Source organism: Acomys minous (genome assembly GCF_964271855.1).
Source record: "Acomys minous genome assembly, chromosome: 4".
Classification (NCBI taxonomy): domain Eukaryota; kingdom Metazoa; phylum Chordata; class Mammalia; order Rodentia; family Muridae; genus Acomys; species Acomys minous.
The window spans coordinates 90,882,302-90,908,866 of NC_140486.1; the positions used below are offsets into that span (position 1 = coordinate 90,882,302).

The 26,565-nt window shown below is 42.9% G+C and overlaps 1 protein-coding gene across 1 annotated transcript; it reads left to right on the forward strand.

Moving 5' to 3' along the window:
• Positions 1–3,615: 3,615 nt before the first annotated feature.
• CPO (carboxypeptidase O) lies at positions 3,616–18,221 on the forward strand. Its single transcript, XM_084779537.1, is given in 10 exon segments — positions 3,616–3,760; positions 3,763–3,767; positions 6,585–6,698; positions 9,476–9,620; positions 11,516–11,622; positions 11,624–11,656; positions 16,957–16,960; positions 16,963–17,040; positions 17,938–17,999; positions 18,001–18,221. Coding segments are annotated over 10 exon segments (828 nt in total). The 5' UTR covers positions 3,616–3,678; the 3' UTR covers positions 18,199–18,221.
• Positions 18,222–26,565: the final 8,344 nt, after the last annotated feature.

Consider the following 26,565-nt stretch of genomic DNA (forward strand, 5'->3'; position numbering starts at 1 on the left):
AAATAGAGATAAAGAGAAAGCTATCTCAATATTTTAGAGAGGTGTAAATGAGGTTTAAATTACTTAGAATAGTGTCTGTCTCATAAAAAGTTTCAGCTCAGTAAATCTTAGTTATTACATCTTTTACAAACTCACAAGCACTTTTTATCTCCAATGCCTTAGTGAGTTGTTCTAGCCTTCCTGAAAGCTTGACACGATCGTCCTCACTCTGTAGACAAAGAAAATTGTGTCTCCCAATGGCTGAAGAGTTTCCCAAGGTGTGACAGCAGGTAGATCACAAAGTTATTACTTCAACAGTGGCTTTGGGACTTCAAATCCTGTATGCACTGCCTTCTGTGACCTTTGACAATTTATTTATTTCTAAATTTTGTGTGTGTATGTGTGTGTGTGTGTGTGTGTATGTGCGTGCACATGCACACAGGCCTAAGTTCTCACTGATGCCATAAGAGGGTGTCAGTTGCCCAACAGCGGAGTTACAAGGCAATTCTGAGCTATCTGACATGAGTGTAGGCAACTGAACTCTGGTCTTTTGTAAGAGAATTAAAAGCTTCTAACCATATAGCCATCTGTCCAGCCCCTCTGCAATCTTTTAAATCAACCTTCTATTCTTCAGGAAGTCCTCATGTTTTCACTATTTTATGTCTTTTCTTTCCATTCCAGATCCTCAGCATGGCACAGACAAGAGGTTGTCAGTCCACAGAGAAGCCATGAGGCCTATTCCTATGACAGATACCATCCCTTGGGGGAGGTGGGGGAGGACACACGGCATGCAGGATGGTGTTGCTGGAGGTCACAGCCTGCTTTAGGTTATATCGGGGACGGCTTACTGTGAATATTAATATTCCCCAAACCAGATTGGCTCAAACTGTGAGGTGAGGATTTGCCTGTATGCTAAATTGAAGGAATTCCCAAACATCTCCTTTTCCACCATTAGCACCAGCGTGGAAACTACAAAACCTGGTAAAATGAAACAAAAAGAGAAATTAGTAAGGCAAAGGAAAGAGAAAGGGAGCAGCCCTGTGAGCCTGGTGTGAATGTGAACCATAATTAACACTTCTTGGGGTTCGCCATGTCCTTAGCAGATTTGAGCAGCATAGGGCAGGTTCCTGTGGGAGTGTGAGACATAAGGAGAGAAGGTTTCTCAGCGAGTTCTGCTTAGCTGAAAATACAGCTTTTTCATGCTGGATGGTAGGGGTGAGGGTGGGGGTGGCGGTGGGAGGAGGGGGCTCCACAGTAGTTCTTTGAAGGAAAAGCCTTCTGCACAGAAGTATTTGTAATTCTCTGAAGATGCTTTGTGGCTTCCAAAAGTAGATAGCGAAAAATTAGCTTCTGTGTGTATGTCTATGTGGTGCCACACACAACTTTTTTAAAAAAAGGTATAAACGTCTAAAACTAGAGTCGATGGATTAAAAGATGCACACATCCAAAAGTTGTATTTAAGCATGCAAATTGCCTTCCAAACAGGCTTTACCAATTTATATTCTCTGCATTTGAAGATGCAGCATTATTTTTCCAGAAAAACTTTTCCGAACCTAAAAAACGAATTCACACTTTCCTCTGTAAACATCACCGCAATGAACTGTCAGCTCTATGGCTCATAATGAGATGCTGTAAGCCATGAAAACCCGATGACCTGGTGTGGTGGTTAGTGTTATCAACTCCATGGGATCCAGAACCACCCAGAAGGATGGCCTCCGGCACACCTGTGAGAGGTAATTTAGATTGGGTCAGCCTCTGGGTATGCCTGGGACAGCTGTCTTGACTGGGTTTATTGAGGTGGAGGGGGTCCACCCTAAAGGAAGTTACCAGGTTTGGCTCCTGGACTACAAGAAACAGGAAGCTAGCTGAGCACAAGCCGGTCACTCTCTTTTTTGGACATAGTGTAGCAGGCTACTTTTCTGTTACCATGGTAGAATGTACTTCAAACTGTGAACCAAAATAAGTCCTTTCTCCCATAAATTTGCTTTTGTCAGAGTTTTGTGTCTCTCTCTGTATGTATGAATGTATGTATGTATGTATGTATGTATGTATGTATGTATCATAGTAACAGTAAGAGTAATAAAGACATCTGGTTTCCATGACAGGACCACACCTGGCTTGTATACTTGCTGGCCATGTGACCTTGATAAGGACATTTAACCTCTTTAATTCTTGGTTTCTTCCTCTGTGAAACTGGAATAACAGTGCTTACCTTAAGGCACTGTGATGATAATAAATAAAGATGGCTGCATTATCACTGATAGGCAGTAAAGTTTATATACCTGCCACTTCCATTTGCTGTTATTCATAGCTTTACTGAGATTTAAGCTATCTGCGTCCTACTCTGCCCACCACAGATGTTTATTACCTGTGTCATTAAATACTATTCTTTTGTAGTGGACCGAATTGAAACTGCCTTTCATTAAGTATTGATTAATGTATTAGCAATCTTTCTCCATAGTCTGCATGTCATATAAGATTCAAATTTAAAAAATAATTTGTTTTCTTTAGTTAACTATTATTTCCTGTAATTCTGGATTGTCCAATGTCAACTATATAGAAATTTAGGCGTCTTGAGTGCTAAGACCGATGGCTACCTCCATAGGTCTTCATTTTTCACTGCATTTCCTCTTATGGAGGCCCAGTTATAGATTTATTGGCCACAGTATAAGATTCCTTCCAAGCTAAATATATGTGATCTATAATTAAATCAGCATCTATTCAGGCCTATTAAGTTTAATCAAAATTATTACCATGGGCCTGGCTTAGAAGCTTCAGGAAGCAGATTCTGGGAAGGGCATCCATGGGTGTTGTCAAATCTTACAATATTAACGAAGGATGCTATTGGTGTGAAAGTCTACTTTTCATTCTACTGTAATGAAATGCCCAAAGCAGGTGAACTTTATAAAGAAAGGGAGTTTAATTAACTCACAGTTTAGAAAGCTGAAAGTCCAAACAGTATGTGTTAGTCTTTGGGGAGGGCCACCCACCTCAACTGTATCACCTCATGGTGGATTGGCATCACCAATCAGGAAGCTAAAGGGAACTGCAGTGCTCAGGCTCACAACCTCACCACAGTTCAGTCTCAAGAATCGTCACTCCCGGACACCATTATTCCCTCTGTGACGCAGGGATTCAAATGACCTAAGGCACCACCACTGCTACCGCCACCACACACACTTCTTCAAGGCTCTGTAGTTCCCCCCCCCCCCCCCCGTGTTGCTATACTAGGGACCAAGCCAGATGAGCATCTAGGACACAAAGAACGTCCAACCAGAACTCTTAGGCGCCTAAGGAGGAAAGAAGATCCCACAAAACTAGCCTGGCCTAAAATCACTGTCCTTGTTGTTGGCACACAAGGGCTAATTCTGCCGTCTGTGTGAAGGACGGGCACAGTACGCAGTCTCTGAAGTGTCACTGATAGATTATTTAAAAAAAATGTTCATTCTCAAAAACGTACTTCTATAAGTCAGATGTGGGTGTCCTAAGAATCGGTGGCCCAGGCAGTCTTGAAAGGAACTAAAAGAGGGGAGGTAATAAATCATGACTTTAGTTTTCTGTTTTGGCTGTCTCATGGCCTTTGCAGTCGAGAGCAGAGTTCAGTGTCTTAGTGAAACATCAGTGATCTCAATTGGAGGCAATCGAGCAATCCGCCTAGTGACAGCACGGTCCTTCAGGTTGTTTTCGATCTGTCCGTGGATGAGCCGGGTCAGCGAGAAGTATGTAGAAGTGCTGACACAGCATTTCCTGGGAATGACCTCTGAGACCCAGCCCACGGACTACTGAAGGTGAGTGCACAGGCTGAGCCTGACCTGACTGGCAGAACCTGACCCATCAGACTTCACAGTACCCGGAGGCTCTGTCAGAACTGCAGGAAGAGTGCAAAATGCAGTGTACAAGTCTTTGCCTTTTCCACCCTTAACTGGGCTATTGGGTATGCCTTCTTTACAAAGCTGGGGTTCTGAGGCAAGACAGGACCCAAACGTAGGAAAACCCATGAGTGGATCGCCCCGATACAGACTCATTAGCCGAGGCTCACTTTCATCTCTTCTGCTCTCTGTTGTTGTTGGTGGTGGTCGTTTTTCTTCCCTTCTTTTCTTTTCTTTTTGCCTCTCTTCTCTTCTTTTTTTCCCTCCTCCCTTCCCCTCTCTCCTTCCCTCCCTCCTCCCCTCCCTCCTCCCCTCCTTCCTCTCCTCTCTCCTCCCCTTCCTTCTTATATGTGGGGTCAGAGAATGATGTGTAGAAGCGGCTTCTCCTCTTCCACTATGTCAATTCTGGAGCTCAAACTCCGGTTGTCAGAGTTGGGGGCAAGTGTCTTTCTGGCAGAGCCATCTTGTTAGTTCAAATGTTTTATTTTAAAAAGAGAACACATACCCCCCCACCGCCTCCTAAAAATGTTTTTAAAACACATAAAACCTTCACTTATTATTTTTTTCACTTTACCATGGAGGAAACAAACTCATAGGAGAGGTAAGGTGACTTATGCAAGGTCAAGGTCACATAACCAGGCAATTGCATAACCAAAGAGGGAGTTAAGGCCCAGTTCTCCTACCCTTTTGCATGTCATGTGGTTTTAAAAAAGTGTCTGGGGTCTGTCACTCTTCCACAGGGCCAGAATCTCTAAGCTTTCAGGTCTGGGTCAGAGAGTTTCTATCCTGACTGTGGGGTACGGCCAATTAACCCGCTGTCTTCATCCCTCCCAGAGAGATGGTGGCCTGATTGTTCTAAGACAGGACAGCACAGGCTTTGAACACTCCGAGGTCATCCAACACATGGCCACGGTTGAAGACTGCACTATAACAGGGGTCTTTCTACTCTCTCTCCTCCTCTTCTTCCCTCCCCCCTTTTCTGTCACACAGGAAACTGAGGAACAATCCCATACACACTAAGCAAGCTGTCTACCACTGAGCAACATCCCCATATCTTTTCGTTATTTTTTTTACGTGAGATAGATTCTCATGAACAGTTCAGAATATAGGCCTGTGCAACTATACCTGAGAAAACAGTGGTCTTAAAAGAGAGATCCTTAGTTCCCCACCATCAGCAGCATCCGAGAACGTATTACAAGCACACATTCCCAGGTCTCATTGTGTCTCTGATAGCAGAGACTCTTGGAGGCATGCCTAGTGCCCAGACACCTGTGTTCTAACCTGCCTAACCTTGATAATTCTGTTGTCCATGCAAGCTTCTTTTGCCAACCACTTGCAGGTGACACTGATAGCATTGTGTAAGAGTGTGCACTGTGCCCTATGCTGTGACAGCCTGGAACTGTTGAGAGTCCCTCCTCCACCAGAGAGAGCCCACAGCTGTCAGGGTGATCCCCATCTGCCTGTGGGAAGAAAGCAGAGCTCATCCTGGAGAGCTGCTGACTTGATGTTCAGGAATAACAAATGGACAGCGAAAGAAGAAGGCCCGGATGTCTATGGGTGGAGGGGTAACTGGAGAATTTAACAAGCACGGTACTGGGGTGTGGACTTTGATCTATTCAGTTTCAGGAAGTTTACGTGAAGATTTGACTCATTTAAAAATAGTTTGATTCTTGAACATCTCAGCTGATACGCTTCGCTGAGCTTCTGGGTGAGCTATGTATAAAGCCTGTTAATGCACAGGACGTATGTGCGCTTTCAGCTGGTGGGGCAGTTGACTTGAACTTGACGCCTCTTTGCCTCTATCTTTCTCCAGAGTGCTGGGATTTGAGGCATGTGACACCACACCCAGCAACAGTGCTGAAACAGGTCTGTCAGATGAGTCTGTGCGCAATAAAGTTTAAGAGCCACCGTATACTTTGCTTTTATTTGCAACCATAGGATTAATTTAGCGTGGGGGTGGGGGGGAGTGATTCTTTGGATGGTTGTGCTGAGGAATCGGTGCCCAGGCCTGAGAACAGTCACCAAGGCAATGGACAGGAGGACAAGGTAACAGAAGAAAGGAACACACATTGGTCCCTGTCTATTGTTTTAAAAAATTATCTGTATATTCTGTAGGCCCAGCTAGCAATCAATCAAAACACAGACACTTGTTATATTTTAAAATAGCCTTAGTTAACCTGGGGCAGGGCAGATATCAATCCTCTAAACTACTTTCCACAGTAGGGCCTCAGGCATGGGATCCCTGTCTCAATCCCATGCCATCTGCTTCCAATAACCTCTATCAAGCTGCCTTTCATCTATAATCCCATGCACTTGTTCATGTTTTTTATCTGGCCATCCATGCTGGCCATGTGCTTTTCCTCCATCTAACCCATGGCAGCCTTCCTCTCTTCACTTTGGGTCTCTCTCCTTTTTCCTCTTGGTAGTCTTTTTTTTTTTTTCTTTCTAGAATTCCTCTCTCTCCTAGCCCCACCTATCTCCTTTGTCCTGTCCAGGTGGGATAGCTTTTTATTAAGTAAAAGGTTGGTCACAGAGACAGCACTCTGTAATTAGCATCAAAATACATTGGCTCATCCCCCCCCCAACACCTGTCTCCACCAGCATCCTTGCCACCATCCATGACCCCCAGATGGAAGGAAGGAAGGAAGGGAACTGTAAGGAATAGAAACCTGGTGGCTTTGCATGGTGGCTTATAATAGTGATCATTTGGTTATGGAGCCTGAATGTCCCTTTGAGATCAGCCAACCATCCAACAATCCCGAGAAGACCATTTGGATGGACTGTGGGATTCATGTTGGAGATTCATGTCGGGATCCATGTGCTGCTTTTTGCCAATGGTTTGTGAAAGAGGTAAGTGTCTTTAGTTACCTCATAATGCTAAACTATGCTGTTGAGCACCTATCACTTCTGGGCTCTTTAGAAGTGTAGTTCTCTCCCGTTAGCTGTAGCTGTACCGAATTAGCCCCTCACTTCAAGCGAAATGGAATTAGTGAGGAGCCTTGCCAAACCCGGAGTGTCCTGATTTCATTCTACTGCATCCAAAAATCATTTTTATTGGACGATAAACCTACGTAAATGTAGAAGATCCATATTGGAAGTCAGAGATGACATTAAGTCTTGTCAAATACTATTGGGAAAATCTTTTATGGGAGCTTAGAAACGACAGCCCATTTGCCTGCTGTGTGGGTCAAGAGATCTCTCTTGGGGAAAACACTTGAAGTGATGAGTTTTCATATATGCCCTCTCCTCTTCCCTTTAGGGAGTAAGCCAACTTTAAAAATAATACATTTCTGTTAGTCTTTTTGGAAACACAAATATAAAAAGTAACACAGGAAGCGTCATTCTTGAGGTCAACAGAAGAAATGCCAACTGGGAGGAATACAAATTAGCTCCATCTCACACCTGGTGAATTATAAACTTCCAATGGGGGCAGGAGAGGAGATCAGACACAGCTGTGCAGTCAGGGTTTTGTTGTTGTTTTGAGACAAAGACTCACGCCTTAGCCCAGGCTCGTCTGAAACTCGTTATGTAGCCCATGAAGTTGGGGTCTTTTTGCCTTGTCCTGTCTCCAGAGAGCAGGGATTCCAGGTGAAACAGCACACCCAGACCAGTGCGTTAACGGATCTGTCAGATGATACTATTTGCAATCACACTTGAGAGCCACTACTATAAAGGACTATGGCAGTTAAGGAGGACCTGGCGGTGTCTGGAACTGTGGTGGCATCCAGCTCTTATAATTAAATTGAAATTTACAGAAAATTAGAAGAGAAAGATTTCTCAATAGAGTCATCCCAGATGTTTCCCTTTGCATTTCCAGCTCCTATAGAACTACAAAGACCATGCCAGGACCAGCAAGATCCTTACGGAACTAGACTTCTAGGTGGGTCCAGGCCTGAACACAGACGTTATACCTGCATCTGGACAACAGTGTGCGCACCGCATGTGTGCCAGGGTTATGTTCATGTACTGAATGAGGCTCTACCCAGCTCACTCTTCTGATGTCAGCCATTCTAGCTAGGAAAATTTTTTCTAGCCACGTAAAGTAAGAAGCCCGGTTTGATAGTTTTTCATCGAAGTCAGTTTTAGGATGTGGAAGCCTCGCGCCTCTTTAGAGCTGGGGCCTCGCCTGGGTCTCGTCTATGGTTTTCCATCTTCCCAGTTCTCCATTGAAGGAGAGATAAACCTGTTTTTTAGGTTTCCAAGTGTGGGATCAGAACAGTCTCATGAGAGAACAGGTGAGGTTAATTCACTAGAAGAGCAACCACCTCGTGCAGAAGCTTAATTGTTGCTAGCTGAAAAGATCCTGTGAACAGACTCTGGGAGGAGCTATATAAATGAGCCAGAACCGGAGGCGGGGCTTTTTGGAGACTTGGGATAGATTTGGCTGTTCATCACTGCACTTCAAGACGCTCCTAGAGAGAACCGCTCAAGGGAAGGCTTCAGGGCTCCAGCTCCTGCTGAGGTTCTGGGTTCTGGTTACCCTGGGTTCCAGCAGAAGAAATCCTGCAGCTCACGCCCGGAGAATCGTTCCTCGGAACTGACATCCTTAAGGTTTTGTTATTGTGTCCATTAATCCTCATTTCCTATTGTTTTGGTTAGTCGGGATATAAGTGACGTATGCTCGGTCACTAAGTTGTTAGTAAAATATATTGGTTAAGAAAATTGAGCCTACACTCCATGTGAACATACTTCTTTCCTTCTCCCATCCTCTTAGTGTTGATGATTTGCTTATTGTTTGATTAGTATTATATTGATATATATCATGCACACTGACCCACATCTACCTCAGATCAGTTCTAGATACATGAAGGAGAACAAATGATGTCTAAATACTAAACTATCCTGTGGCTTTCAATGTGATCATTCAGAAGGTTAAATGTCCCAGGCTTAATGTGGTAAATAGAAAAAAGCTTTCTCCCGAACGTTTATAAGGAACATCAGTCAACAATGAGAGCCCCTTCCAGAGAGCACCCTTCTTCCTCTCTTCCATCCCTTGCCAGAGTCCTCCCTTACTAGAAAGTACCCCTCCCCTTCTTCCGTCCCTCCCCAAAGCTCTCTCCTAGGGTCTCTTCTCTAGAACAACCGTTCTGGTCCTGTGAATGAATGGAGGCCTCATAAGTTTCCCTGGTAACCCTTGTCTGTATCCCCGTTTCCACTCAGCAGTCTTCTGACAACAATGTCCAAACAAACAAACAAAAACAAGGAAACCACAACAACCAAAACAAAAATCATCTCTGAACATCCGGAATGGCCTTTTCCATTTGTTAAGCTGTTTGCCCTGTATCTTCTATAACTCAATCCTAAACCGTAACCAAAGCTGTTGTGAGTAAGATGGTGGCCATAAGACCCAGCTCATCTGCTCAGTCATGAAAGGCCAAACTAGCCCTCAGTCGGAAGGCTTACAAATCTGTACACTTTGGTCTGTTCTGATGTTCCTAACATTGGGTGTGGCTGGCCTCTCCACAAAACTAAATTTCACATATGCACAAGTCTTACAATGATAAATGTAATTTTTCCCCTCTAGATAATTCTAGAAACTGTTTTCTATGTTCAAGGGCCACCTGTCATTATTGACACTGATTTATGAAGCCTCTGTGTGTCAACACCCCACAGCTCCTCGGTTTTAGGATTCCCTCTGGAGGAAGCCCTGCTCTCCCCATCATAGCGGCACACGCTTTGGAACAGCTCTCAGTTGGAATTTCATTGTCACCTGGTGTAGTAAGTGCTTGTTCAGCAGCTATACTTACCAACAACCAAGGGCCGAAAGGCACGGTAACTTACTAAACATAACTATATTGGGGGAAAAAAAAAACCCATACAGCTTCTTGGGCAGTCTGGCTGTCTTTTTTTTTTTTTTTCTGGCTATCTTTTTTACTTTAAAGAGGCGGTATCATCTGTACAGTGCTCAAGTGCAGAACTCTCTTCAAATGGGACTGGTCAAACCAGGACAGAAACAGATGTAGATTACTGTCTTCATTAGAGTTTCTATTGCTGCGATGAAACACCATGGCCAACAAGCAAGCTAGGGAGGAAAGGGGTTATTTGGCTTACACTTTCACATCATTGTTCATCATGGAAGGAGTCAGGACACGAACTCAAGCAGGGCAGGAACCTGGAGGCAGGAATTGATGCAGAGGCCATGGAGGGGTGCTGCTTACACGCTTGCTCCCCATGGCCTGCTCAGCCTGCTTTCTTTTCTTTTGTTTTTTTGTTTGTTTGTTTTTGTTTTGTTTTGTTGTTGTTCTTTGAGACAGGGTTTCTCTTATAGTCCTGGCTGTCCTGGACTCACTTTGTAGACCAGGCTAGTCAGCTTGCTTCCTTATAGATCCTAGGACAACCAGCCCAGGGATGGGACCACCCACCATGAACGAGGCCCTCCCCATCAATGACTAATTAAGAAAATACTCTACAGGCTGGCCCATAGCCCAATCTTATGGAGGCCTTTGCTTAACTGAGGTTCCTTCCCGTCAGATGATTTTAACTTGTGTCAAGTTGACCTAAAACCAGCCAGCACAAATAGTCAGAATATACTTTAAATTATCACTTGGTTTTAAAACATATAGCTCACCATCAAGAAGATTAAAATCAGAATGCTGTCTTTGGGTATTTATTATTATTATTATTATTATTATTATTATTATTATTATTATTATTATTATTATTTTATAGCAGAAGGCAGACAGCAAGCAGAGTAAACATTTTCTTCTCCTTCAGGCATTTCTGTGTTTCCAAATCTTGATGTGCTCAAAGCATTAGAAACACAAAGGGGTGGGTAAGAACACTGCCATTCACCATGTGGCAAGGGTTATGATGCAGTCTCCATAGCTTGCTGGTCTTGAAAAAGATGCTTTATTTTTCTGGGTTTTTTCCTTTCTTATTTAAAACATTGATCACATAACCCTACCATATCCAAAGTCCATTATGTGTGTTAAATGTGGTGGCACATAAGAAGGGCACTGACCCAGCATGTAGGGGACTTTGTTATTATTAACTTGAGCAGACTGCCTGGGTCCTTGCAAAGTAGCTCTGTTGGGACACAAGCCAATAAGAAAGACAGGAAGTGGAGACTTGGCAGACAAATCTGTGAGAATCTGCCTTAGGAATCTGATATTTGATTCCCAGTCCCCCCCCCCCCCACACACCCCTGAAGGCCCCTGGTTCAGCATGGGTTTCAGAAAAGATTGCCACCCTGCCATTCCTTCTTGCATTTTCCCTTCTGAGCCACAAAGGGACGGAGTTTGCGCGTTTGAGACTAGACCTGCAAGCCAGCCCTCATGTTTTCCTCGTCGCGTGGCGACCTTAGTGACTATGCAGTTGACTAACTTACAAGACTGACTTGACAGCCAAGGACAAGCCTGAGTACCATGAGCAAGGTTTACTACTGACCCTGGCTCATTTAATTTTTTTTCAAGTGAATCGCTTTTTTTATTAGTTTATTCAGATTACAACTCAATTATTATCCCATCACTTGTATCCTCCCGTTCTTCCCTCCCTCCTGCTTTCACCCTATTCCCCTCCCCTAGGTCTATGACCGAGGGGGACCTCCTCCCCTACTATATGGTCCTAGGCTGTCAAGTCTCATCTGGCTCATTTATAAACTGAGATCACGAAGTGTTTCTGTGACCTCCTGTATTTTCCAGGTATCGGCATATCCATGAACCACTGAGACTTAACATTCCGCAGGATAGAACCAATAGAAAGCAAGAGAAAAGACACCCTGTGCTTCCTGACCATGCACTCTCATGGGCAGCTTATTCTCACACCATATGGCTTGCACCAAAAATAAACCAAGTCACTGGGAAGAACTAGTGAGTCCACAGTGCCAAGGCCTCTGGACAAACCTCCACAGGGCCACTGCCTTTCTCTAATTTCCATTTCCAAGAGATTCTGGCTCTACTTGCCCCTACCCCCACCTTCCTTATTTTCTTCTTCCTGCGTTTTGTACCTCGCCAGATGCCTGCCAGGAGCACTCTGGGTTAAATGCTGCTTTGCCTACGTTAATTAACTACCTGTTTCATGAAGTGTCAAATGGGGAGCCGTCTTAGGTGTTCGGTTATAATATAAATGAGATGATTATGTTAATACTCGGCAGGAATGTGCTCCCCTTTCTCTGTGTTCTCTGCAAGCTCCGTCGAGCTACTACGGCTTTTGAACTGTTCTTTAAAAACTTGCCAGCTGTTAGTGGAATATGGCACGTCTAAAATAACACAGCTAAATAATATCTGCTCTCTTTTCTGCTCAGCGTTAGTGCTGTTTTCTTCTAGACTTTTCTTGCAGCATTTGCCCAAGGAATATTTGTAAGAGGAAGTGCCAGGGAAATACAAGCCAGGGCAGGGAGCTTGTGCTTTGGATTTTTTGCCAGGTCCTTCTCTGAAGCTGTACTTGCCCAAGCTCTGGTGGGCAGACTTGCTGTAAAGGACTGAGCCCTTTGCCCTTTAGCATAAACATACAACGGCAACCATTTTTAAGTGTATAATTTAGGGTGTTCATGGTTGTGAACCAACCCCCAGAACTGATTCACTGGGTATACCTGGTACCCATCATGTGACATCTCCCTATTGTCCTCTATACCCAGCATGTGTAGCAAACACCAGTTTTCTTTCTGTACCTATGGGTAGTCTAGATACCTCACAGCAATGGAGTAATAAAGGATTTGTCTTTTTATGCCTGGTTTACCCAATACAGCATAACACCCTCAGTGCATCTCCTGTAAAATATGTCACAGTTTCCTTTCTTGTCCTTCTGGTTGTGAGCCCCAGCCTTTAATGGCCAAACTGTCTCTCCAGACAGCATTTCTTTCCTTTTAAAGAGCAAGTAATATTCCACTGTAAGTACATACCACGTTTGGATTTATTCTACCTTTCATGAATTGTTAGTAATGCAGCTAAGAATGCGGCTGTGCAGATGACTCCACTTTCACTTTTTTTGGACATATCTAGAAGTATAACTTTTGGCTTATGTGGTAATCCTCCTTTTGGTTATTTGAATTCAATCTACTGATTTCCATTTTAGCTGTACATTTAAAATATCTACCTATAGTTGGCAAGCCCACACTTCCCCATAATTTTGCCAATGCTTGTTATTATTTTTTTTTAAGATTTTGATTTTTTTTAAAAGCAGCTCCTCATTGGGTGTAGATGATAGGGTGAGAATGAGAGCGAGCCTCACCCTGTCACTGATGTCCCAGTGGCCAGGTGACCTCTTGGCTATTGTATGCCTCTGTCCCCTTTACACTGGAGCATGAGCATCAAGTACAGGCAGGAGCCAAAAGACAACCCACTAAAGACTTTGGCTGAATGGAACCTTCCTCAGAAGTCAGAAGCATCCTGCAATGCCCAAATGCCTTCTTTGAAGCCACTTTTTCCCTTCACACCTATGAAAACTTATACTATGTGATCATTTTGCAATATGTAGAGGCAACTAAAATTAGCTTGAGTTACTACAACTTACAAATGGATCTAAAAGCCATTAGCTCTTTTGACTCCTGTAATGACATAATGAGCACATTTTGGGAATATATAAAGAGAACTTGGGCCAGCAACATTCCCAGAATCCCTAGAGGGAGAACATGGTGGAGACCAACCAGTCTGGGTTGGTCCTCTGCTTGCTTGAAGCACTTGTGTCATCCTCACAAAGCCCCTCTCTGCTTAGAAAGGGTTTTGACTTTTTGAAGTCAAATTAATCAATTTAGATCTGCCGTGAAGCATGTTCTATTTCACCCTCACTCAGAATCCCTGGCACTTTTCCATTTGATAGAGACATTTGCAGAAATACAGGTATTAGTTATGAAGCACAGAGCTAGGCTCATTTCCCAGTCTGTGATAGTCACTATAGATTTGTGTTCTCTTTGGGAGAACTGTTAACAGAGCCAGATGAATCTCCAGAGAGATTGTAGATCTTCAGTGGAAAGGCGACTTTCACCAACAGAAAGCTCCTCATGGGAAGGCACCATATTACTATATAATACCTCTATATTTCTTCATGGAAGTATCATTCCTTTGGGTTCAGCAACAGGTATTATGTGATCTGTATTCAAAAGTCAGAGCATCCATTGCTGCTGATTGCCTCTCTTGTTCAAGCCCTGCAGCCACAGGGAGAGACTTGGATCTGTAGCGTAGGACCTACTGGAAATACTTGTAAGATGAAGATATTGGTAAGTCCTTGGTTCCATGCATGGGAACCAGTAAATGTTTCTGTGTCTTCTGCTGTCTCGGGTGCTGAGGACTCAGCACAAGCGTCGTCTTCAGACTTCAGTGGGAAGGATAAAGGTTTCGCACTGTGTGTCAACCTCATGGATGGCAGTGTTTTCAGTTCCTAGGGAGAAGCTATAGCACTGTGCATGACTGCACTGAACCAAGCCCCTTGCTCCAAGGAGGTTTCCATCTCTAGAACTGTTTACAGAAGCCCCATATCTACAAAGCCAGAGCTTTTTTGGAGCCATGGTAAATATACTGCATGAGGGACAACATGGTAGTTGCCATGTAGGAGAAACAGGAACATAGAGATATATGTATATTTTCCATGTATATGTGTATCCAGTTTCTAAACTGCTCTTTATTTAGAACACCTATCAGAATTTTAATGGTTTTCATGCTAGAACTATTTACATTTGAACTCTTTTTGTGTTAGCCTCTGTACCCCATCTCAAGTCGTTTCTTCTGTACACGTCAGAACCTTTAGTCAAAGCATCTACACATCAGTCTGTAAACGTGTCTCACAGGCCAGTGAGGGAGATGCTGAGCAGGCTAGAGGGCTCTAGCAACGTATCGTGACTCTCTGGAAAGGTTTGTTTGTTTGTTTGTTTTAATCATTTTCACTAGGAAGCACCTTTAAGTAGAAAAGATAGACACAGACAGCAACTCTGTATGGCCCTGCAGTACAGTTCAGGAGGACCATTTACTCGGGAAGTCTACCCTGAGATGAAGTGACTCTCAGGAGGGCTTGGCCTGGTAGGAGACAGAGGCAAGTGGACTTCTGTGAGGCCAAGGCTAGCTTGGTTTACAACGCAAATTCCAGACCAGTCAGAGCTACGCAGTGAGACCCTATGCCCTCGCCAAAAATATTTTAAACAAAACAGCAAAAAGAAATCTATGGAATTTCTATTTCATTTTCTCAGAAAAGACCAAATCTATCTACAAGTTGAGAATCACAATTCCGTTTTGTTCTACTTCCTCATCGCTCTTTTATCAACAAAGAAGGGAAAAAGAGTTTTCTATCCCACTGCTAAGCTTTGAAGAAAATGAGCTACAGAGAATAAAATAAGCAAAGGCCGGTCATAAAACAGTTGTTTCGGGTGAGCTTCGAAAAAAAATTAAGGAATCATTTGGATGAAAAATACGGCCTACGGCCATATTTAAAAATAAGTTCACCAAATAGTAGGTTTCCATAAGGCATTTTCAAGTATCCTTAGTTTTGGCTAACCCTTCCCTGACCCCTTTCCTCTCCTCTGTTTTTCCACCCTGATCCCTTCCTCTTGCAGTGTCCTCCTTCCAGTGTGAGTGAGGCAACTGCTTTATCCTTTACATTTCTTCAGCTTTCTCCACCTCCTTTCTCTGTTCTGGGCCACACAATCCCCGGAACTGAGACGGACTCGGAATTGTTTGGATGAAAAGAGAAAGAATAGCCGAGTGAGTAGAGACAGACTTCCTGGCAGTGAGGGGGACAGAAGCAGCTTGCAGAGGTGTTCAAGCGCATGCGTGCGTATGCGTGCGCGCGTCGGTACCACTTGGTACGTGCTGCCTTTGGACTTTCTCTGGGCTCCTCCCACCTCTACCCAAGCACCGCTCTGTCACATTTTAGCACTCACCCGTGAATTACAGAAAAGGAAAGGAGAAGGGGATCTAGAACTAGGCCATTAGTAGCTGAGAGAGTCAGGGGACCTCATGCACCTCGAAGTGCAGCCTGCCTGCCTGGGACCAATGCTACTGAACATCATAGTGCTGGCAGAAGTGACAAGGGGGTATCTGTGTAGAATCTAAGCAGAAGCCGTGTGACGTAGCATCTGGAGGATAGATAGGCCATCGTGTTGAGATGTCTGGAATCAGAAATTCTTAGAGGGTCTGTCAACAGACTTATTTTGAAAGATTTATTACGAGGTCAGCAAGTACCGCACTTAGCAGAAGCCTGGTAGGTGTTGAGCTTCAATAGTGACTGATCTCAGGAAATAATCTGCAGACATGAAGCGCGAGCCTCAACAGATCATCTAGTTCTGCGAGACTTCCTGTAGAATCGGGACACATGGAAGTAGAGGGATGTCCCAAGTATCTGTAAAAAAAAAAACCAAAAAACCAAAAAACAAAAAAACAAGAGGGTGAAACCATAGGAGGCTATCAACAGAGAGACGTGAAAGAGACAACACAGGAAGAAAGAGAATCCACTCAGGAGGTCGGGAAGGTACACGTGGAGAAAGTCCCTCGGGGTTGGGATTTTCTTATTGGTAGGGATTCTAGGTAGAGGGGCCGTCCTGAGAAAAGAGAGAGAACCTAAGGGGCAGTGAGGGAGCTTGAGTTTGGCTACGATGTTGGGCAAGTGCCTAGGACACATCACTGGAAAGATGGATTAGGGACGCATTGTAGAGGATCCCAAAACCTAGGCGAGGCAGTCTGTGTTTAATTCAGTGGGCAACGAGGAGGTACTGGAAGCTTCCCAGCAGGATCATGACCATAGATGTGTGCATCTGGAAGCCATGTGGGATCAACTAGGAGAGAGATTGGTGGGAAGACAAGAAACATAATAGAAGATGCAACCAACCAGTTCTGGGGTAATGGGTGTGACATGGAGTAACAGAAATGGAAATCCACATTGGTGACTTTGAGGGGGAAAAAAAAAAAAGAAGCTAAGGAAATCTACAGAATTTTACACATGTGTTGTAGTAGCATGCAAGACTAGAAATAGTAAAGTCAGAGCAGATTCATTGGTGGAAGACATAATGAAAAGAAATGTGGGTATGTTAGTGTGGAGTACCAACAGGCTACCAAACATAAACGCCCAATAGGAGGGCATAGAGAGATAGTCTAAAACCTCGGGGATGGAGCTGTACAAAATATAAAATCCTTGGATTGTTAGATTCATTTTTAACAACAGCTCTCTCGGCATTTCCCACCTACAGATTCAAGTGGACAGAAGGCGGCAAATGCATTGAAAGCAAAGCATGGAACCAATTATAGAGTTGGATCGAGTGCAGATATTTTATATAAGAGGACACACACACACACACACACACACACACACTTCTTTAATGGTCTCTAAGGCACAGAAGAAATCAATGAAATTTAAATGGTGAGATGGGCTGAAGAGCAGGAGTTCCTGGGACCCACAGAGAGCTGTATGAATCAAAATGACCAAGGATAAAAGAAAGTCTCTGTGATTCAGTATTGTGCTCTCCAGGGATAAGGTATAAGTACAAAGGAAAAACAATGATACACTGGCTCAAATCAGAATTTTCCCTGGCTTGAGTTTAAAAGAGCTGGCAAGTCAGAAGGCACAGGAGTTTACAGGAAGGGTATTGTCCTTTAAGCCTCAGCCAGTTGATGACAGTCCCAGAGGATCCACCTGCCAGCAAAGCAGGTCAAGGAAAGACTGGGGAAGCAGTCAAAAGACAGAGTTCACTGAAGGAACATACAGGGCTTCCCCAAGTCTAGAGCACGGCCCCAACCCTAACCCCAACCAACTCCCATCCCTGCCCGTAGCTCCTGGGGCCCATCTAGCTAATATCAGAATTTTCCCGAGATTCATTTGTCTGTTTTGTTTTTTCTTTTAATTCCTTTGTGAGAATCGGTCCATTCATTCTTGCCTTGCAAATTTGATGCTGTCCCATTTTTTAAATTATTTATTTTATTTTATTATTATTATTTTTTTACCAACTGAGAAACTTTAAGCAAGTCTCTGCTGTGTTCCAGGCACAAGGAAGAGCCAGGGGCCAAGTAAAACACAGGCTCCATGGGGACTGTTTGCCCAGTTGAGCCAGAAGGGTTCCTAATCAGGAATAGCTCCTTCATTTTCAGAGACGCCTTTATTCTCTGGCACGGCTGTGGAACTCCCGGCTTTCAAAGTCTAATTTCTACATTTACCATGCTGTTTTCATTTACAGGTGCTGTGCCGGGGTCCTCACAAGACTGGCCTCAAGACACTGGGATCCCCTTCTCCTACACATTTCGAGCTAAGGGACAGTGGTACCCATGGGCTTGGACTGCCTGAAGCTCCAATGCAACCCACAGGTGAGGAGAGCATGGAAGCCACGCTTTCACTCCTTGATGATGCGTGTGAGGATTACTGGCCCACCAACAGTGCCAAGAGAGGCGACACAATCTTGCCACTGACCACGCTGTACTTCGTCACACCTCTCCTCTAAGTGCACCCTTCCCTGGCCTGCATAGCCCCAGTGACGGGGATGTGTTTGGGGTGAAGGTGTGCATTGTACAGAAGCCAAACCATGGTACTGAAAAAAAAAATACTCTATATTCTAATAAAGAGTCGTGCTAGCATTTTAAACATTTGTTTTGCTGGTAATTAATTTTTATCGCTCTATGAGACTATTGTATTACTTAGCTATTACAACTACAAAGCTATAAACTAAACCCTGCTAAAGTTCAGTGGTGCGTGCACCTGTACACCAACGAGAAGATTCTGCTGATGCATCTAAGCAGAGTGGTAGGCAGCTGGTTGACCAGGCTCAGGATGGACTAGGATGAGGGGCTAGATTTGTGCTCCCTAGCAGGTTTGGCGTGAGGTACAGGAAGGGATCATGTCCCAGCCTACGGGCACTAGGCAAATCTCTGCCTACATCACATTTATTAACATCCCATTTGTGCTGGCTAGTTTTTATGTCAACCTAGCACAAGGCGGGATCATCAGGAAAGATGAAATCTTAATAGATAAAATGCCTCTGTACAATTTATAGACAAGTCTGTAGGGCATTTTCTTGAATAATAGTTAAGGTGGGAGAGCTCAGCTCACTGTAGGAATGCTGCTCTAGGTCAGGTAGGTGGACTCGGATGTATAAGAAAACAAATTGCTAGAGAGATGGCTCGGAGGTTAAGAGCACTGGCTGTTCTTCCAAAGGTCCCGAATTCAATTCCCAGAGACCACATGGTGACTTACAACCATCTATAATAAGATCTGGTGCCCTTTTCTGGTGTGCATGAAGACAGTGTGCCCATATACATAAAATAAATAAAGAAATGTTTAAAAAACCACAATGTTTAAAAAGAAAGAAAGAAAGAGAAAGAAAGAAAGAAAGAAAGAAAGCAAACTGAGCAAGCCAGGGGAACCAAGCCTATAAGCAGCTCTCCTCCATGGTCTCTGCTCCAGTTTCTGCCTCCAGGTTCCTGCCCTGAGCTCCTGCTCTGACTTCCTTCAGTGATAAACTATGATGTGGAAATATAAGCTGTGGAAACACAAGCGAAATAAACCTTTTGCACCCAAAGTTGCTTCTGGGCACGTGTTTTATCACAGTAACAGAAGCCTAGCCAAGACACTGTTGGCAGAGGGTGGCCCAGAGCACAGTGTAAAGCACGGAAGATGGGGGAGTCACTGAAACGACTCTGCTCAGTGCATGTCACAACCTTGAGCGTCACTGTTTAGCTCTGGAGATGAGAAAGCTCTCCAGGGACACGGTCCAGCCTGATTGTTATCATCTCGTGTGTGGACAGCAGAGTCTCACCATGCTTGAAATCCAACCGGAAGCCAGGGGACAAGGTTCTGCGTTCTACTTACTATTTTGAATTTATGATCCCAATATTGACTAAGGAAAGGAAGTACAAATAATTTCCTTGGGTCCAGTTTTAGTTTTGAACCATCTAAGTACTTTAGAAATTTGCTTGCCTATTTGATCCTTTTTATTCATGGGTTAGTAGCGGCACTGAGAAAACAGGTCATATAATTTTTCTATAAACTTGCTGCTAGCTTTAAATATTTAATTTTCTGTATTTATTATTATTATTATTATTATTACTATCATTATCTTCTAAGTATGTTTTGAGTGGCTAGGAGTTCACAATAGTGCATAGACATAGTCCACATATATATTTGGATTTTCTGTTACAGTGAGTGAAATCCCAAAGAGCCCACGATGAGTAATTGGAACGGACACACTGTTTCATCCATGGCAAATCCCAGCTTAGTGGAAGCCATATATCAAGAACACAAAGAAATAAACTAAATATTCCAAGTGCTCTAAGAAACAGAGTAGAGAGCTAAGCAGGGCCAGCCCGGATGTTTGTGGCTGTCTAGGCACTTAACGGCACTATCTCGCCTATTAAATTTCGAGTGCTCTTCGAGCAGCCTCCAGCACTGTCATTTCCTATGTATCTCCATGTGACACCTTGAAATGGTGCTAAGCAGCTGACAGGCTTTGGACAAATGCAGCTGTGACAGGCTGACAGGGTGTCCCTAGTGTTTAGTCACCCGTTTCTAAATTTCCTTGTTGGCCATAGTGACAACACACTTCCTGGTTGTAACCCTTTTATTGCCCTTCTTTGTCCTCTTTACTTCTCCATGTTTTCCTAGTGTGTGGCCGATAAGGGTCAGAAAGGAAATGTCAGGGGCAATGGAGTTTAATGAATCAAGGAGCAGAGATTTACATAAAAATGCCAACTCCACAAGTGCAGCATTGTTGGTCAGGGGGAGGAAAGCCCTTCGTTTTCATCAATGGTCACCCTAGAAAAGAAGAAAGCTGACAAGGACCCACTCAATGCCACATTCAAAAAGCAAGCCGGCAGCCATGTTTATGACCTTGGGTCACTGCTGTTCATGTAGTCAGTGTGTTAGTTTCAGAGCTTTTAAAAATAAAATGATTCGGATGCCTGCAAAGCATAGGGCCCCTTGCCTAGAAAATTGATATGAAACTCAAGAGGGAAGCCTGGGAGCCATGAGCTGTTTTTTTGCTTCTCCCTGAAGCTTTCACTTCCTGTGAAAGGACCCGAATATAAGGTTGGAAAGATGACAAGTGGCTTTTCCTAAAGAGGAAAGACTTTTTTTTCAGACCCCTGGTCTAAAATGGTCATCACTTGCGAGATCTATACAACAATGCAATGCCTGTATCTATAATCTTGAGTATATCCTGTACTATGTTATTTTTTGACGCTGGGATTTGATTTTTACCCTACTTTAAGGTTAAGAAATTATTTTGTTATTTTCATGGGTATTAGAGGCCATAATATTTCCTGGGTCAAAGTCGAGACCATTTTTTTTTCCTCACAGCACATGAATGAACACAAACAGCAGCATATTTATATCCATGCCCTCCACCCCCAAGTCTCAAAGGGAAGAAAGTCCAGTACCGTGTGCAGAGAGATTTGCTGTAGGAGAGAGATACACTGAGCTTGGGTCCAAGCAGCCAGCAAGCCTGAGCTCCTTCCACAAAGAGACATCTCCTCACCACACTAATGGCTAGGTTGCTTGCTTGCCGCAGACAGACAACTGACCTGGTAAGAAATGGTCCTTCCAGCATCCTTAGCATCATCGGCAGGATGTCAAAGAAAAAGAGGTCATTAAAGGGCTGTCTCCCAAGAGGCTTCCTGTATCAGGTTGAAGCACAGGAAATTGCTGTTTTCAAAGGTTTTAAAAGCTGGAGCCTTGTTAATTTTATACAGTTCAACTTAATATGTCCATGCTAATAAAACAATTTCCTTTATGCCTTTTCTTTCTTTCTTTTTTTCCCTAGGACGTTTGACCATGCTGCATTTCCTGTTTCCATTTCTTCCCACCAAACTGTCAGGAAGAAAGGCTCGCATCTATGGATTAGTCAACGTCTGCAGTAGTTGGTATGTGATAAAGCTCTATGCGAAACTAATTGCTGCATAAACAGTTTCCTACTCTCCTGTAATTGAGATTGTGCAGTACTTTCTTAATATTCTGAAGAGGGAATTTTATTTCTAAGGAGTAAATCACTTAAAACGGTGTAAATAAATGAATCTTTAGTGACGGATGTGTTTAACTCCATCTTGTCAACATGTTTCTTTCCCCCATAGAGTAGCCACCCCCACCAGAACGTTTTGGTTTTCATCTTTCTTTCATTATTCTATTTTTCACCCCCTAATTGTCCTCTTTCATCCTCAACAAGTTCCCTCTTACTTTCATGGTTTTTTTTTTCCTTAAACTTGTTTCTTTAATGACCTACTGAGCTTTATTATGCTTGCTTCCATAAGCATGGCTGTGGGGCGGGGCTTATTTAGGGGCGCATGCCCAACTTCTGAGCAGTTAGCACCACTGAAGAAAGTGACACCTTCTTCTTCCAATAACCAGTGGCCAGCAGTAGCCCCTCAGTGGACATCAAGAGCCCTTCCTCTAACCACGGTTAAGTGTGGATAGGCCCAGTCTTGTGCAAGTAACTACTGTTTTGTGGCATGTCTAAAAGCCATCATTTGCAGCACTCTTCTTCTCCGTCCTCCAGCTCTGACATGTTTTCTGTTGCCTCTTCCACATTGTTCACTGGAACTTGAAAGGAGTGACATAGATGTACCATTCAGAGCTGAACACTCAGTGGTGACTTATCCAGGCTGGAGAGATGGCTCGGAGAATAAGAGCACTGTCTGTTCATCCAAAGGTCCTGAGTTCAATTCCCAGCAACCACATGGTGGCTCACAACCATCTATAATGAGATCTGGTGCCCTCTTCTGGCGTGCAGGCACACATGTGAGCATGATACTCTATAAATAATAAATAAATACATATTTTTAAAAAAAAAATAGTGACTTATTCTCGGCACAGTGACCACTTATTAGTGTTTGCATTAACCATGCCTTCTGGGGTGGGGGTGGGGGCAGGGAGGGAAACAAAACTTTTCTGACAAAGAACAACCCTAATCTATGGACACAAACACCAAACACATTACCATTTACAAATGAAAAATTTAACACACTATAATCTAAGACCAACATCATTAGTCCATGGACCTTAGGGTATACTACCTCTCTAATTATAGGCTTTTGACCAGGTTTACAATATGAGGCATGAGTTCTCTCCCATGAAGTGAGCCTCAAATTCAGTCACATAGAGTGGTTGGTTAAGCCCCTAATAGTAACACCACTATTGCACCAGTGGGTGCATTTGCTTGGAAGGTTGATATTGTATTTGCAGGGATTACACCTGGGTAAATATATATATCACAATCATTATCAATTTATTGGTTGGTGATATCTAGGCAGGTTCCATTTCCTGGCTACTGTGAGTAGAGCATCAGTGAACATGGATATGCAAATATCTCCAGTGGTACAGATTCTTCGGGGTATATGCCAAGGAGTGTTACAGATGGGTCCTATGGAAATTCTACTTTTCCTTTTTAAGAAACCCCTACATTGATTGCCACAGTGGTTCCACTGGTTTGGACTCCCACCAACAGTAAATAAGGGTCCCCTTTTTCTTACAGCCTCACCAGCATTTGTTGTCCTTTGTTTTCCTGATGATAACCATTCTGACAATGAGGAAAATGGAATCCCAAAGTAGTTTTAATTTGCCTAAGTGATGTTGAGCACTTTAATTTTTTTTTCCAGCCATTTCTACTTTGGTCTTTTGAGACCTCTTTCTAGTATTGTAGCCCATTGTTTTCTTTTTCTTTTTTACGTTGGTGGTTGTTACTCTTTTAATTTTCTGTGTATGCTCCCTATTAATCCTCTGCCAAATGTGTAGCTCTTGAAGATTTTCTCCAGTTATGCAGGTGGCCTCTTCACTGAATAAACCCTTTGCTTTGTAACAAAGAAGACTTTTAATTTCATAAGGTCCCATCTGTCAATTGTTGATTATATTTTCTCCTGACTGGAGTCCTCCTCAGAAAGTCTGTACCAATGCTTATTATATCTTGATATGTACTACTCGACTACGTTTTCCTCTAGCATTTCAGGTCTTAGGTCGGGGTCTTTGATTCATTTGCAGCTGGTTTTGGGGCAGAGTGAGAGATAAGGATATAATTTCACCCCGCCATAGGCAGATATCCAGCTTTCTGAGCACCGCTTCCTAATGACACCATCTTTTTTCCAGTGTGTAGTTTTGGCTTCTTTGTCAGCAACCAGGTGACTATGGCTGTGTGGAGTTTCGTCTGGACCTGGGTCCTCTACTCTAATCCATTTATTTACCTATCTGTCTTTGTGTCAGTGCTGCTCTGTTTAAATAACTATGGCTCTGAGCATAACTTGAAATCAGATATTTTAATAGATCTGACAGAATTTTCTTTGTTCGGCATTGCTTTGACTTGGTGGTGTCTTTGCGTTTCCACATTAATTCTGAGAGGCTTTTTTCCCCCTGTTTCTTTGACATTTTGATTGGGACTAGGCTGACTCTGTATATTGTCTTGTAAAGATGGCCATTTTTGTAAGATTAGATCTTCTGATCCATGAGTATTCAGAAGCCCTTCTACTATCCATCTAGAATCTACCCCAGTCTCTTTCTTTAATGCTTTACTATTTTCATCGTAGAGGGCTTTCATGGCCTTGGGTAAGTCTTATCCAAGAAACTTTTTTTTTGAAGGTATTGGGAATGAAACTGTGCTGCTGATTTCTTTCTTAATATGCTTGCCCCTGGAATACAGAGAAGCTACTTATTTTATACGTTTATTGTGTCTCCTGCCACTGCTCTAAATGCATTTAACAGCTCTAGGGATTTTTCTGGTAAAGTCTTTAATATATTGAATCCTATCATCTCCAAACAGAGCTATATTGGTGACTCCCATTTCTGTTTCTATTCCTTTTCTTATCTTACTGTTCTAGCTACAACTTCCATCTGTATGTTGAATGAAGTGTGAACACCTTGTCTTGCTCCCAATCTTAGTGGGGATGTTTTGAATTTTACTCCATTGAGTATACTTTTGAGTACAGGTTTGTCATACGTATCCTTTATTATGTGGAGATATGTTTCTCTATTTCTAATTTCTTCAGGATTTTAATCATGAAGGCACATTAAATTTTTTTCAATTGTCTTTTATGTCTATTGAGATGCTCATATGGTTTCTGTCATTACGTCTATTCAAGGCATGATATTACATTGATTTATGCCAACTTTTTATTTAATATGAAATCAAATTGGTCACAATGTATCATCTTTTATGTGTTTTTACATTTATTTTGATAATATTTTGTTGATAATTCTTGCATTTATATGTATCAGGGAAATCATTCTATAGTGTCTTTTGTATCTGTTTATTTAGAGGATGGGATGTGCTCTTATTTCTTTTTCTTTTCTTTCTTTCTTTTTTTTTTTCTGGCTTCATAGAATGACACTGGTCATTGTATTGGTTAGCTTTATGTCAACTTGACCCAAGCTAGAATCATCAATTAGAAGGGAGCTTTAGTTGAGAAAATGCCTCTATTAAGATCAGGCTATAGGCAAACCTATAGGGCATTGTCTTAATTAGTGATTGATGGAGTAGGTCCACACCTTTATGGGTGGTGCTAACCTTAGGCTAGTAGTTCTGGGTTCTGTAAGAAAGCTGAAGAGCAATTCAGGAAGCAGCATCCCTTTTTGGTCTCTGCCCCAGCTCCTGTCTCCAGGTTCCTGCCCTGACTTCCTCCACTGGTGAGCAGTGATATGGAAATGTAAGCCAAGTAACCATCTTCCTCCCCAACTTGCTTTTTGGTCATGACGTTTCATCACAGCAATAAAACCCTAACTAAAACAGTAATGTTTCTTTTCTTCTTCAGAACAGTTTACGAAGAATTTGATAGTATCTAGTAATGAATCCCTCTGACCCCAAACTTGTGTTTATGGGGAGCCCTTTTGCTGTGCCCAGATCACAAGATCCCCAAAAAAGACTAACCCAGTAGTATCCAGAAAGAACCCCGAAGCACCAGTATTCTGCACTCATATATTTACAACTGTCACATTTCTTGGTGAATTGCTCTTTTTACTAATATATAACGGTGATTTTTGTTTCTTCTGACTAGTTTTCATTAGAAAATCACTTTACCAAGTATGAGAAGCTCTGTCTCTGTCTCTCTGTCTGTCTCTCCTCCCTCCCCCTCTCTCTCCCCCTCTTCCCTTCCCTCCCTCTCTTCCTCCCCCTCCCTTCCCCTCCCGCCCTCCCCTTCTCTCTCTGAGACTGAGTTTCTCTGTGTAGTTCTGATCTGAAACTTGCTCTGTAGACCAGCCTGGTCTCAAAATCAGAGAACCACATGTCTCTGCCCCCTGGGTGTGGGTATTAAAGGAGGTTGCCACCGCCACCTGGAGAGTCTCTACCTTACGTTGTTTATGGCTTTTGTTTCCTCGGCAGCTTGATTTCTATCCTTTGCCTCCATTTTTGAACGTCTTTGTTTAGTAAGACATGTTTCTTGGACACAACAGGTAGTGAGATCGTGTAGTTTTGCATCTAGTCATTCAGTTTATACCTTTAATTGGTGAGTTCAGGCTATTTGCATTTGAGGTTGGTATTGAAAGGGCTTCAGTATTTTTGTGTGGTTTGTTAGTAGTGTTCTGATTGGTTGGATTATTAGTCATTTTCTTCCTCCCCCTCCTAGTATGAATTTGCTGGTTTTCTGTGTTGAACATGATGGATTCCTTCCTATTTCTCCTTCATTCATCTGTTCCTCTCACGAGGAGACAGCCTTTCTGCTTTTTTGGTGTGTAGTGTTTCTATTACTTGTTTGTTTTTAGAAGTGCTGGGTTTGAATTAATGTCTTTTTTTTTTTTTTTTTTTTTTTTTTTTTTTAGTGTTATCTTGATCTTCACCTCCACACATTTAAGAGATAACTTGTTAGGTTTAGCTAGTTAAAAATAAAGTATGCTTTTGGTT